The sequence below is a fragment of the Diabrotica undecimpunctata genome, chromosome 2 (genome assembly GCF_040954645.1).
Source record: "Diabrotica undecimpunctata isolate CICGRU chromosome 2, icDiaUnde3, whole genome shotgun sequence".
In the NCBI taxonomy this organism is placed as follows: Eukaryota; Metazoa; Arthropoda; class Insecta; order Coleoptera; family Chrysomelidae; genus Diabrotica; species Diabrotica undecimpunctata.
Window position 1 is genome coordinate 117,832,456 of NC_092804.1, and position 15,723 is coordinate 117,848,178.

Sequence of the window (15,723 nt, forward strand, 5' to 3'; positions counted from 1 at the left end):
TTAAATCTTTATCCCGTATTAAGCGTTATAAGACCCAACTTTAAGAAAAATTTCTTTTGCAGTAGATATAAATATATTATTTTTTTTAATTTTGATTTTTTTTTGCATTTATCTAAATGACAAATACGTATATAAATTTTTAAAAATCGTCATTTGGAAGCTTTTTGCATGTTATAAAAGATGAATATGCCAATAAACGTTTAAAATCTTGTTTTTCAATGATAAAATAAAAATACCAAAAAGTACATTTTTCGGTATATATCATAAGTAAAGCTCGGATTTATAGGCAACAAAAATCAAAGAAAAAGGCGCCTATATAGGCAAATATTTTTATTAAAAAAGGCAGGAATATTAACATTTATGCAAAATATAGGCAATAAAGGAATATAACTTATTATTTATTGTACAAAGTGAATTAACGTAATATTAACTTAAGGCAGGTATATTTACACATAATAATCATAACATTAGTATAAATAAACTAGTAACTAAATAACTGTAAATTAATAATTAAACATTGTAACCAGTTAAAATTTTATCCTTAATAGAAACAACTAAATGTTTTTCAATATTTTCGGTCTTAAAACTATGTCTTCGATCACTTAAAATTAATTTGTACATTGAAAACGAACGTTCGACATCCACAGATGTAATTGGAGCATATTTCAGAGCGGATAATAAATCGGGCATAATTTGAAATTCCTCGGAAAATGTCCCATTCAAAACTTTAGCAACATTAGATAAAAACGAAAAACCTTCAATCTTGTCGAAAGCATATTTCATTTTTTTTTAATTTTAATTTTCGTCTTTAAATTATCTATTAATTTTACTGACTCACATAAATTTATCTCTTGTTTTTTCTAATAAGCTAATTGTGGTAACTATTAATTTATAATTGTCATTGATATAAGCGAGTTCCTTTTTCAATTTGGGATTTTTTAATATTTTTTTTGCTTCTCGAATGGCTTCGGAAATATCATCATCAAATTCTGACATAACTAATTCTATTTCATTGCAGTGTTCAAAGTAAAAAAAAACTGTTTCGAGCCAGGTTCCCCACCTTGTAATTACTGGTTTAGGTGGCAAAGGGACACCGGGAAATCTTTCTTTATATATTTGCACCCTCAACGGAGTCTTTACAAAAACTTTTTCATCAAATTTATAAAATTATTTACCAACAGAAACAGATTTCTTATTTCTTTAGCAATTCTATTTACCCCGTGGGCTACACAAGTGCAATGAATTAAATTAGGATAAAAAAATCTTTAAATTAACAGCAGCTTTTAACATATATGCCGCAGCATCTGAAAGCATTAAAACTATTTTATTCACTGGTATAGCGTTGGGTAAATAGAGGTTTGTTAAACTATCTTGTATAAATCGACTTATTGTTAAATTGTTTGTTTTTTCCAATTCTTGAACGGCAACTAAATAAGGTTTTCTTGCAAAGTTTTCGTTCAAAATTCCAATCATTAAATTAGCTATATACCTGCCGCATACATCTGTCGTTTCATCCACGATAGTATACAAAAAATTGCCCTCTAACTCCCGCTTAATTTTTGAAATACATTCCACATAACATTTTTCCACAGTATGTTTTCTCAATGTACTCTCGTCCGGTAAGGATTTATTAAGATATTTTTCGAAAAGGCATTTAAAACTAGGGTTATTAACTTTATTGGATGCAATCATCATCTGGCATAAATCAAATTTAAATGCGTCTTCCTCCTTTTTTTTGAACTGCTCAAACTATCCCGCAGAGATATTTGGGCTAACTTAGAGGAATTTAATTTTTCCAAATTACGTTTATGAAGTGGGGTTCCACAATGCTGATCAATAAAGTACTTTTTTCTACTTGAAATCTGAGAATTAAAAAAAAATAATTAGAATTCTAAAACCGCTTTAGAATTTAGTTGTGGGACGAGAAAAAAGGGAAAAAATAAAACTTACCGATTTGCCGCATGGTTTACAAAATGCTCCATCTCCTTCTAGAGAAAGTTCCGAATAAGGTGCGATCCATAGCCTTAATTTAGATGTCATCTTTTCACACAAATGTCTAAAACGTTTTAAAACGTGTTCTTTGCTTTTCGGTATACGCAGCAAAACTAAACTAGGATATAGCAATTTGTGACTAAACTCTGATACAGTAAACGACTGTACAACTGATAATAAACTAATAAAGCTTAGGGATTTCCAAATAGTTAACCCTCAAGTCTCGATCAGGTACATTTTCCTAGAAATCTGTTATATAAACAAACCATTAATATTTTATTATTGACCCAAAATTTTATTATAGAATGGTTTAGGAATAGAATAATATCATGGGTAGTACCATGAAATTTTAAAAAAGGCACAAATAGGCGAAATTTACGAAAAAAGGCAAAAAGTGCAAAAAACAATTATAATAGGCAAAATAGGCAAAATGGCATTTTGCCTATAATCCGAGCTTTAATCATAAGAGAGAAAATTTTGCCGGTAATATTTTTCGACTACTTGAAAGTTTGTTGCCTGGCAATTTTCGCGAATTAAATTTTGACAGTTAAATCACGAAACGTCAGTCGAGTCACGAAAAAATTTTGCCAGTAAATAATTTTCTCTCGAATGATATTCGACAAGACTACTTCAAGAGACAATTAATGCACCATATCAACGAAACATAATCTCTATTTATTTGTTAATATTATTAAATATACAAATATTATAAGCTATAGTAGTTTGCCCATTCTTTTCTACCAAAGCAAGATTTTGTATATTATTAACACGTAGCATTTGGGAAATCGAAGGTCCAACTTCATTTGTTGTTCTGAGATTTTCGATCAACTTCTGGTGGTGACTGGAATCCAGCTGCAGATATGGTTTTAGAGAGTTCTGTAGAGACGGATCTGTCATAATTTTGTCGCTGAAAAATCATGGGCAGGAAGGAGTTTTGTCAGTAGGAAACGTTGCGTTGCTATGACGTTTTATCAGTTAAAAGCGGTATAGTGAAATAGACACTAATTTGTTAATTATCAATAAATCTCGAACAGGGTATATGTTTGTCTTATTACCCTGGAATATTTAATTTAATTAATAAACAAATATTTTGTATTACAGATTAAGGTAAGAAATCTTATGATTTCTCTTGTTGTTATTTGAGGGCATTGTTACGTCTGTAAATAATTATTTCAATAATTATTGTCTACGACGGGATAGATTTTGTTTCATAATAAACGGCTTTTGGAGTGCATATAGCACAGTGATAAAGATTTGAATTCAGTTTCACAAGGTAAGAAATCTTATGATTTCTCTTGTTGTTATTAGATGGCGTTGTTATCTCTCTAAATAATTATTTTGATAATTATTGCCTACGACGATATAGATTTTGTTTCGATTAAAAGTTATAGTATATCCGCTCTGATAAGACCTGAAGAGGTTGAAATACGTATAAGCGGCTTGCCGCTGCCCTTCATCGACATAAAAATCTAATATTGTCATTATGTTTTATTTCTTTACTCTGTTTGGAGTACCAGAAACTGAATTCACTACGAATTTTGACCATGATGAACGGCTTGTGGAGTGCGTATTTTAGATTTCCTTGCCGACCAATTCATTAATCCGTTTGCTTTGCAAGTTGTAGAAAGCACAGTGGTGAATATTTGAATTCAGTTTCGGAAGGTAAGAAATCTTATGATTTCTTTTGTTGTTATTAGATGGCGTTGTTACGTCTGTAAATAATTATTTCGATAATTATTGCCTACGACGGGATAGATTTTGTTTCGATTCAGTGCACTGGTATATGCCGCTCTGATGAGACCTAAAGAGGTTGAAATACGTATAAGCGGCTTGCCGCCGCCCCGCATCGAAATACAAATCTATTACCGTCATTATGTTTAATTTCTTTACTTTGTTTGATGTACCAGAAAATGAATTCACTACGAATTTTGACCATGATAAACGGCTTGTGGAGTGCATACATATCAATCCGTTTGCTTTGAAAGTTGTAGAAAGCACAGTGGTAAAGATTTGAATTCAGTTTCGCAAGGTACGAAATGTTATGATTTCTCTTTTCGCAAGTTAAGAAATCTTAAGATTTCTCTTGTTATTTTGTATTAGTTTGGAACTGAAATTATGGCCGTTTTAATATTATGCTGTCTCGCATCATGATCTTGAAAAACATCTAGAATCACACATCAGTATATGTGACACTTCCTTATTGTTTCAAGCAGCATCAAAGTTATTATTGTCATGGTGATAGCCGACATTCGTAGCGGAGGTAATACTGAAGAAGAAAATTTAATTATGGAAACGTTTTTTTAACGCACTTTGAGATTTAATTATTTCTTTTTTATGGTGTAACAATAAACATGTTTTTACTTTTTAAAATCTCTGAAAAGGTCTTAAGCTACATTTTGTACTGGTATTTATAATATGACTATATAAAATATTGAACTCTTTTGTATTGTTAAATTCTGCGAGTTAACGTAATATAGTTTCAAAAAGTTCTTAACTATAGATCATTTCCTTTGTTTTAAAATTTTTATTTTATAATTTTTTGTATTACTTTTACTTCCGGTACAGAACGCTTTTAGGGTCATTTAAAATTCGCTTCCATTATAAGACTTTATATTTTAATACATTTTTATTGCCAAAGTTCTTGTACGCTTAGGTTCTCTTTATCTTTAAACTTTGCGAAACTAGTTTTTATTTTAGTTTATAAGTATTTGCTCAGAAACTTTATTTAATATCACCATACTTTATTCTTCCAAGGTGAGACGATAAACTACACGATGAGGTATTGATTTGACAGAGAAAGTACTAAATTTTTTTTTAATACTGTTCCAAGTACATAATTAAAACTAATTGCACAGTTTAAAATGAAAATCATTACGAATTTATTCTTATAGCTTCTTTTTAAGTGTCCTAGAGCTTTTTTCACATCTGTAAAGAGAAGAAGGAATACCTATGACTCACGCAGGTAGTGTTTGGTTTCTAATACCCTAAAAAGTTATGCCAATTTTTATTCTTTCTCCCACATATTCATCAGGAAAACCACACTTACACGAACCATCAAAGACTTTCAACTCCCTGCCTTAGCAAGGCTGCCATCTCTCTCGTGTCGTCTATCTTTCATTCGCTCCTATTTCGGCCTGCGACAGTCCAAACCCTACCGAGGTGCTACTCGCTCGTTTCAAAATTCCGTTGTAAGTTTTCTCTTCTCTCGTTCTTTTGAAGAGAGCAGCTCCCTGATAAATTTGTGGATCCGTGTTTACCATTTCTCTCAGAGTATCAAACATTCTGCAGTTACACTCTCTTTCAAGCTGTTCTCTTTTATCCGCCCAACGCTCACACTCCAACATCGTATGTGTCACAGTGTCCGAGAGACCAGAATAAAGGCACTAATCGGACTGTGCCCTTCTAAATCTGACAAGGTAGCTACAGAAGCAGTCATGGCCCGTGAGCATTTGCGTAACATAATTATCCAGCTGCCTATGCCCACAGTCCATCTAGCTTCGAAAGTTCGGGATTAGTGATTTTGTCCACTCCACCACATCACGTGTTGCCTCCCGCTGTTGCTGCCATTAACCATTTGAAACTAATGTCTTGACCAGCCTTATCTCAGTCATCTCTCGCTCTCTAATGTTCCGCATCCTACGACTATGAATCCTGGCCCTTTCACCTGCCAGCATATGTAAAGGAACACAGCCGATGATCACCCATAGAGCGGTAGGCACATGTTATCAGCAGCAGACTACTTATGTCGACTATAACGTTATTAAATGACTTATATTCGCTTTATCTACTGTTTGTCGGAATACCAATCTTGTGCTTAATACAGTGCACCTATTATTATTTATTCGCGATATTTTTCTTCTCTTTTATCACGTTTGTTTTCAATTATGTATTGATTATTAGTTTGAATAAATAAAAAAAATTATCGTTCTTATTTTTTTTTTAAAGCCCTTCTCTCCATTCGGATTGCCGAATATAGGCCTCTCCTAATTCTCGCCATTCAGCTCTGTTGTTTGTAAGACGTTTCCACATTGGTCCTGCAGTTTTTTAATATCGTCGCTCCAGCGCATTTGCGGTCTTCCTCGTGGTATTTTGGCTTCATATGGCCGTCAATTCCCGATTTATTTATTCCATCGGATATCCTTAAGACGTTCGTTATATCTAGCCCATTTCCATTTCAGTTTAGCTGCCTCTTCGACAGCATCTTTTACTTTTGTTCTATTACGAATGTCTTAATTAATTTTATGGTTTTTGAGTGAGATACCCAGCATCTGTCGTTCCTCTGAGTTTTTTTGATCTTCTCCATGTTTATTTTAGTAAATGTCCAGGTTTGAGCTTCATATGTTAGTACAGGTAGGACACAGGAATTAAAAACTTTGGTTCGCAGTCTTTGAGGTATATTTTTATTTTTAAGTAGGTATGAGAGTCTTCCTAATACTGCCCATCCCATTTTTACACGTCTGCTTATTTCGGTAGTCTGATTTTCTTTGCTAACCTTGACATTTTGATCCAGATATGTATATTCATCTACGTGTTCTATCTCTGTCCCTTGGATGTTTATCATAGGTTTGACATCTTTGTTTGACATTAAGTTAGTTTTGCAGAAATTCATTTCCAGTCCTTTTTTTAGGGATTCTGTGTTTAGCTCCTTATTCATCGTATTCAGTGCATTCCACGTGTCGGCTATTAGTACTACATCATCTGCGTATTTAAGATAGTTCAAGTATCTTCCGTTAATACGGATTCCCTTATTTTCATAGTCTATTGACTTAAAGATATCTTCTAGGGCAGCTGTAAATAATTTTGAAGATATTGTGTCTCCTTGTCTTACGCATCGTTTGATTTTTACTGGTCTTGTTTCGATTCCATTACCCAACGTCACTATTATTTCAGCCTCTTTGTCAATAATATGTATTAATATTCTGTATCTCGAGTCGATCCGGTTGTTGACTAATGTTTCTTCTATAGAGAAAGTTCTACGCTAGTTCTACGGTATCAAAAGCTTTTTTATAATCTATAAAAGCCAGACATAATGGGAGATTAAAATCGTTAGTCTTTTCTGTTAGAATTTTCAAAGTATATAGATGGTCACAGGTGCTGTACCCTTTTCTAAATCCGGATTGTTCTACTGGTTGATATCCATCAAATCGAATTGTTAACCTGTTTGTAATAATCTTTGTAAAGGTTTTGTAAAGTTGTGACAGAAGTGAAATTGGTCGATAATTTTTCATGTCTGTGGTGTCTCCCTTTTTGTGTCTTAGTATTATTTTAGCAGTATTCTATTATTCGGGTATGTTGCCTTCGAATAGATATTTATTAAATAGTATTTTTAGATAGGTGATGGCTTCTTCTTCGCCTTCCTTCAGTATTTCTGCTAGATTTCCATCGCTTCTAGAAGGTTTATTCCTTTTTATTTCTTTTACTGCTCTTTCTATTTCTTTGTGGCTTATTTCGGGCATCACTTCTGAGCTAAAATTTGTTATCTGCCCTTTCAAGTTCTGCTTTGAGGAGTTAGGGGGATCGTTTCTGGAACGATACATATCGGCGTAGAACTTTTCAATTGAGTTTGTTATATTAGATTTACTTTCTTCTAGTTGTCCTTGTTAATTTTTAATGGTTATTATGCTTTTCTTTCCTAGTTTCGGTTTGGTGCATTAGAGACTTTGTTTTTTTTCTATTACCTGCTCTATACGGTCTTCTTGATGTTTTTAATGTATAATAATCTGTTTTATTATTACCCGATTAAGTTCCTTAAATTCTGCAGTATCTCTTTTGTTTTGTCTCAGAAGATCTTTTCTTTGTTTTAGCATGTTTTGTGATTCTACACTTATTTTGGATTTTTGTTTCCTGTTAGCGGTTACCACTTCTGAGCTTGCATTTAATAGTTCTTTTGTTATGACTTTATAGAGGTCATTTAAGCTGAGTTGTTTATCTAGATTTAATACTTTCGCTGGTTTTAACTTGCTTTTCTAAATTTATTTCTATTTTTATTATGTTTTATCTCTAATTTGGCTCTAACCATTCGGTGATCGCTACTTACTGATGCCGTATTTATTACTGTTACGTCCTGTATATCTGTTTTGTTACACAGTATGTAATCTATTTCGTTCCGAGTTTTTCCGTCTGGGGATAGCCACGTCCACTTTCTTTAAGGTTTTTCTTATAGAATATGTTCACTGCATAGTATTTGTGGGCTTGTAGGAAGTTAACCAAGGTTTCTCCTCTCACATTTCTAACTCAAGAGCCGAATTGTCCTATATAGTTTTCGGTTTTTATAAGTCGTTGTCCAATCTTAGCGTTGAAGTCTCCTCATCGTATACGTGCTGTGATAATTCGTGCTAGTTTCTGCAATTTTCTCATAAAATTCGTCTATCTCTTCATCGGGATGTGCTGCGGTTGGAGCGTATACTTGAATAATTTTTAGGGAGATGTTCCCGTTTACACTTAACTTAATCATTGCAATTCTTTCAGATATTCCTACGATTTGCTCTACTTTATGTGCATATTTTTTGGAAATTAGAAATTCTACTCCATCTAGGCTTTATTCTTCTCGCCCTTTGTAATGTAGGACGTTACCGGACTCTAGTGTTATACACTCTTCCCCTTTTCGTTTTACCTTTGCTAGACCAATTAGGTCTAATTTTAAGTCCTTGATGTCTTCTTCGAGTTTGTAGACTTGTTTATCTTTGCTTAAGGTCCTTATATTTAGAGTTGCGATGTTCAATCGTGTGGTTTTTAGCGATTTCTTGCTTCCCTAGATTCCATTCGTTCTTATAATACAACTAAAATAATCTTCATAAATAATAAAACTATTAATCAAATACCTTACATCTTTCTTAATAAGTTCTGCACTAATTCTAAAGGGGATATTAACAATATAAATAATAATTACTATTTTCTGTATTTTAAAGTGCGTTTTTATCTGCAGTACTGGTCAAACATTTAAGGCCGATTCACATTAGACGTTCAGGTCACGCTCCGCTCAAGTTCCGCTCACGATCAAGAATTGTGTACACTATTCACAGTAAACGCTCAGGTGACGCTCCGCTCACGATCAAGAATTTCGGTATACTATTCAATTTGGCGGGACTCAGAGAATAGGCACAGTTCTTTCCATATATAAATTTGTTTAACATGTTTAAAGATTTTTCTAACAGTGATTTGGCTGTCATTGCTTTATGTTTGGACGAAGAAGAGCTTCAGTCAACCAATAAACAGCCAAGAATATGGGTGCACAATATTTTAAAAACAAGGAAAACAGAAGGGTAGTTTTTTACTCTGTATAAAGGTCTCTATGACGATGAAACTAAATTTTTTCAGTACTTTCGAATGACAAAACATAAATTTTATTGTACCGTATTTTATGTACCGTATCAAAATACAGTCTATCTCCCTGGTTGTACAATTCCTTACAGCAGCGCACCAATTCAATCAACTGTCATCTATCGAGCTGCAAAAATCGTACCTTCACCTGACTGTTACTAATTCACACTACCCTGCCGCTCCACTCCACTCAGATCAAGTCACGATCAAACTATTCTCCTGGAGAATCGCCGCGGTCAAAAGAGCGGGACGGAACGTGAGCGTTGTGTTTACTGTGAATAGCACCATTTAAGATGCGTGTAAGAATACTTGACCGAACCTTGAGCTGAGCGTGAGCGGAGCGTGACCTGAGCTATAATGTGAATCGGCCTTTAGTGTCACCTCAGTTCGAGGTTACTTGGAGCCTGATTCTATTTCATTTTGATGTCTAAATCTAAAAGCGACTACACCTTGATAGTCGCAATCGCTAGCGATTTTCATTCATTTCGATTTTAGTTAAAACTGGGGATATTTACTTTATCATTTTAACACTGATGAGAATTTGGGTTGGTCCTCTTGTTTATTGGCTACACGCTGCAGTTGCAGAACGCTTGTTGAATGTTTGTTTTGTTTACATTATATTGTACGTATTTTTTTCTTGTTTGAGTGAGTTGTTAAATTATATAGTGGCCGTTCTCAATTATATTTTGAATTGAATGAAAATGGATGGAGAGGCTGTCGGTGATGGTGGCACTAAATTGTTTGTGGAACAAAAAGAAATAATGAAATAAATAATAAATAAATAAAAAGGATTTTGAGTATCCCGTAACATTCTTCTTATCCTCCGTTGTGAGCGTCGGATATCTATCCTCTCTAATTTCTCCAAAACCAGCAACTGTCCGTAAAACGCAGCCATATTAATACTTTTTGCCTCAGTTTTCACTGTGAGAATCAAACAAAACACAAAACCGTCTAAACTGAACCCTTATCTATGACTGAACCTAACCTCACTTCTCCCAGTCCAGCCAGTCATGTCAGATTAATTTCGTCTCGAAATGAAATTTCAACCACTTTCTTGAAGTTGAAATTAATTTCGATAAATCGAAAATTAGTGATGTCCTTTGGTTAGTTCAGCTGAAATCCACTTGCAAAGTCGCACTCGCAAGGCAAACTCACAAGGCTCGCAAAGTCGCATTTCGACGTCACCATATTAATTTCGACATGTTTTGAGTCGAAATCACAATTAGAATCAGGTCCATGGTCGAAATGTCGCACCTTGACTTCATTAGTACCATAACCCTGAAATCGCAAACTTTTCAGGAGCGCAAAAACAAGATGTTATGTTAACTCTAAATTTTTTTTTTCTCTACAACTTCTTTATCTAAGTTAATTAAATTCTGCACTAAAATTGATTAGGTGTGTAGCCATCTAATGCTAGTATTTATTTTTAGTTAACATTGCTTTACCCTGAAATTCACCCTTAAAAAATATTGAAAAATCTTCGTCCGATATTTTGTTAAGTTTTGGGTTTTCCTTATTTTCTACGGGTGATATAGTTTCTGCCTCTTTAAAAGACTTGAACTTTATAAAACAATGTTTTATGCAATTTTTCGAACTGTTATGCCAACTTTTGTTTATCATTTAAATAGCAGAGAGCACTGAAATTTTTCTTGCCATGCCATTGGAACTAGCTGATGACGTCGCGTCTTGTCATAAAAATCCATATTTGATACAATTTTTTGTACAAATTCCTTTCTATAATTTCTCTTAAAGCAGAATTTATTCCTTTATCCATCGGTTGAATAGGTAAAGTTATATTAGTGGACAAGAAATGGATTTCTATATTATTCAGTCTCACGTCAGGTTTATGGGCATAGCAGATATCAACAAATAACAGAACTTGAGAAAGGCAATCAGCCGAAACAGCTGTAGTGATAAGAATTTAAAATAAATTTTGTGGAAGTTTGAAAACAAAGTTTTCAGTGTTTTATTGTTACATAAAATGAATTTCCATCAAGTAACGGTCGAATCCATCAATTAAATAACAGAACTTTTCTATTTTTTTCTGTTATTTTCTTGTGTGTTAGTCAATTAGCCATTCCTCAAACAGGATTGTTGTCATTCAAGCTTTTTTTTTAAAACTCTATTTTACGAAAAATGATCTAACGGATTTAAACCACATTGGACTTTTCGATTTCCAAAAAACTGATAATTTATGGCTTCCATCGGAATTAGCACAACACATCGGCTTTTTTCCCTGGCAAATCAAAGGGAAGGGTGCCGTCTGAAGTAGCTCGGTAATAAAGCGCAGTTTCGCACAATTGTACACGCACTCTAGTTCATAATTTTTTATTAAAGAAGGTAACACATCCGATATCCAAGTATATACGGCAGATACATCTTCATCTTTTGCTTCTCTAACAATTTTTTTGAACGAAATTTGTGAACATTTTTCTATCTGCTGAACGACTGCTTGACGCGTTGAAGTTCGCAATACCCAAATTTTCGGCAATTACTTTAGCTTTTTCTTCTAAAACTGGACCACTGATAGGAATATTTCGGACCCTTCTCTTAGTAAACCACTCGGCAAATGCTTGTTCGACGTCTAAATCTTTTTCACTGCGTTTTAGTTTTTGGGTTAATTTTGAATTAGCTCGCCAATGTCTTGATTGTTTAAAAGTTTGTTTACCCGAGTTTGTGAACTTCCAAACTTACTAGCAATTTCAATTTTACCAAATCTAAAATATTTCGCGTCTTCAATTACATTATCTTTTTGATTTAATGTAAGATATTTTTTCTTAGAATTTAACAATGACATAATTCACTTGCAAACAGGTATGTATCTGGGTAGGTACTATTAGATCAATTAAAATGTACATTAAAATCACTATCTATTATGACTATCTTCACTAATGGAATATCTCTAAGTATGTCCCATAATTGATCAATAAAAGCTTTTCTATTATTCTTACCCAAACCGACTTGAGGAGCATTCACACACAGCATTCAACTCCTTTATGAAGTGCAAATTTCAGTATCATTATTTTATCACTGGTTCTTATAATTGCAACTACGTTATCTTTTACTTATCTATGCGTAGTTATACTAACTCCATTCCTAGTGTTACTTTTTTCTACATAAATTATTTGTATACTTTTTCTAGGTATGTCCGCGTTTGCTCTGTCCACCTTGTCTCTTAAATGTAACCAATTTTTACTTTACTTTTTTACGCGCAACATTCGACTCTATAACTATTCTGATTTTTGTAACTGGTAATTGTGTTGTTACTTCTAAAATAGTTCTCTCCAGAAATCCAAACGGAGGCTTAATTTGCTATATTTGAGAAAGTCTGTTTATTATTATGACCTAAAAAGACTCTCGGATATTCAATTCTTGAATGCGCTTTTTATCAGCATTATGTCCTGTACGATTAAGCTCACAAACCACCAATGCAACCAAAGAGAAGAATTACTTAAATTTTTCTTTACACGCCAGGATCCCTACTGTAAGGACTGCACTACAAGTCAATAAATTGTTGTCCGTATCCTGTAACTTGGAGGTACGTACTATATACGGGATGAAAAGGTTACTTATACCCTATTATTGATTATATTTTGTGTGATTAATAGGTAAAGCTAAAAGTGTTGGCCCTTCATATTTTCAATTTCAATTTATTGAACGTTGCAATAAATTGTATTTGATTGATAACTGGCATATATTTTTTTATAAATAACCCAAAATATTTATTTATTGTAACGGAATACTTTATACCCATATCTATTTGATTTATGTTGCAGACACAACGTATAACTAGCGATGGCCACGGATGGGTGGATATGAGTGATAGTCCCGTTTTTGGAACTGACAGTTCAAATTATATTACTATTGCACCAGTTAGGGATGGTCCTGCCGGAACTTTTAGGCATGCCGTAGCAGTAAACATTCCGAAACGACGTTTTATTCCTCTAACACATGGTAGATATGAAGTTACGAGGATATTAACTTGGGACCATTCCAATGATGTTATGTAAGTTATTTGTTTCTTAAATACTGGCATGAAATAAGAATTTTTTATGTTAAATTGTGAGTACAGAGCCAATTTAGAAAACCTGCTTTATACGAATTTATTTTATAAACCAATAAATATTATAAATACTGTGATACTTAAATCAGCACATCTATTATAAATTATTATATTTTGTACAATTAAACAGGGTAGGAAAATAAACGAACAATTCAAATTTCACTATAATTAAAACAATTTGCAAGGTTAAATCAATTAATAATGTGTTAATGTAACTCGGTGGGCAACACACCCTTGGATGCACCTTGCTCGCTTTTAATCTGATTAGATGGTCAATAATATCTTCATAGGGTATCTCGTTCTATAACCCAATTTACTCCTTCAGAACTGCTTCCAAAGTTTAAGGAGGATGTACTAAATGAAAAAATCTCAGACCCACCATGTCCCACGCGTGTTATATTGGCAATAAATCTGAGGATCTCGAGAGTTTTCAGTATATTTAAAGAAATCCATGATGACTCTAAAACTGATGGCCTTACGGTATTCTTCTGAAAAATAGAATTTAGGCGCGCTTGAAGCAAGGGTAAGAGATGAGGTTCCATAATTTCTTCTATATCTCGCGGAGTTGTCATGTTCCCTCTGACAAAGATTCGAGGTAATCCTTAAACATAAGCGATAGCTCCCACACCATAACTTCAACAGTGCGATGCACGTGCGTTGGGCAAAAAACTGTGGATTTTGTATTTTACTGTGTCATTTCCTGACCCAGGCTCGGTCATCATGTATCCCTTAACAGAACTGAGATTCATCACTAACGATAACCGCATTCCATTGCTAATCCCAAGCTGATTTTTTTCTGTATCATTTAAGACAATTACGTCAATGTTCAGAGATAAGAAAAATGAAATGAGAATCTAACGTACAAATGAAAAAAGGCAAAAACTGCGAATTGAACGATAAATTGTTGTTGTTTTTCTTCTTCTACTGCCTACTCCACTAATGAAGATTCGCTATCATCATTATCAGCACCATCATCACCATCATCATCATCATCAACCTGCATATATCCACTGCTGGACATAGGTCTCCCTCAGCTCTTTCCATATCTCTCTGGCTTATGCGGCTTGCATCCAGTTACTACTAACACGCTTCAGGTCGTCAGTTCATTTAATCTGGATGGTGGGCGTCCTCTGCTTCGTCGTGCTTCTTGTCTTGGTCTCCACTCGACAATACATTTTGTCCATCGGTTGTCTGATAATCTGGCGACGTGTCCTATCCAATTACATGGTATTTTTAAAATTCTCCTAAAAAGCCACATCCCAAAGTCTTTTTCATTAAGTCAATATTAACAGTCCAAGCTTCAGCACTCTTGGTTGTTCTATTTTTGATCGAATTTCTGATCTCGGATTTAGATCTGTAGAAATACAGACTCTTAAGTATTTCGTTTTGTTCACTTATCTTCATTTTGATCTGGATCCTTATTATGACTTTACTTCTGTTACTGATAAGCATGATTTTTGTTTCCTTTATGTTTATTGTTACACCACATTGTTTCGTAGTTTATTTCTTTGTTAGATAACATTCCAGGTTGCGATTTTTATTTATGACTTTTTTCTATATATCGTAGAACGTCATTTTTGAATTTCATTGCAATATATTCTATCTTGGTGTTATTACTTTCCATAATTGATATTGATTTATTTCAGCAATATCGTCATTTTGGAGTAGTTGTAAGCATTCTGAAATGTTGGACATGTATTCTACATTTGTTGATAAGTAACATTCGTTAGTTTGTTTTAAGGTGACAATTAACGCTTTGAATTTTACCTTTTCTCACACTTTTCTCACAAATACTTGATTATTAAAACCATGTGCAGTGCCTGGGTATCTCTTGAAGAGTTTCGCCATCTTTGGGATTTTTTTTTTAATTTAATAAAATTTTAAAGGTATAGAGTATAACAGTGGTAATAAAAGACAAATGTCTTTCATTCATTTAAAAACTATGAGGTGAACCTATCAAAAATAAATCTTTGTAAAATATATTTGAATCATCTATATCTATGTGTGGAACGCTGGGCAATAAAATACCTACTAAATAGCAGTAGAATAGACCACAGAAGAGACATACTGAACTTGTTGACAAGACACACTAGAAAGCAAAAATACGAATTAAGATACCCAATATCAGTGAACAGAGGAATAAGGCAAAGTGACAGAATATAACCAAAGCTGCTTATCGAAGGCTAATGGATGTGTTCAAGAAACTAAATTGGCAATAAAAAAAAAGAAGTATAACTGGAGAATATCTTAATCACCATACGCCGATAATGTACCACATAGAGCAGCACGAAAGATATTTATTTTAAAATGAACTCAAAAACTAAAAACAGCAAATTTAACAGAGAAAA

At 33.6% G+C, this 15,723-nt stretch overlaps 1 protein-coding gene across 2 annotated transcripts in view; it reads left to right on the top strand.

Moving 5' to 3' along the window:
• Dpp10 (Dipeptidyl peptidase 10) overlaps positions 1-15,723 on the top strand; it is a 429,429-nt gene that overhangs the window by 333,390 nt on the left and 80,316 nt on the right. For both annotated transcript variants that reach the window (XM_072523345.1, XM_072523344.1), the window contains exon 8: positions 13,089-13,318. In XM_072523345.1, the coding sequence (XP_072379446.1) occupies positions 13,089-13,318 (230 nt within the window). The remainder of the gene's footprint in view (positions 1-13,088; positions 13,319-15,723) is intronic.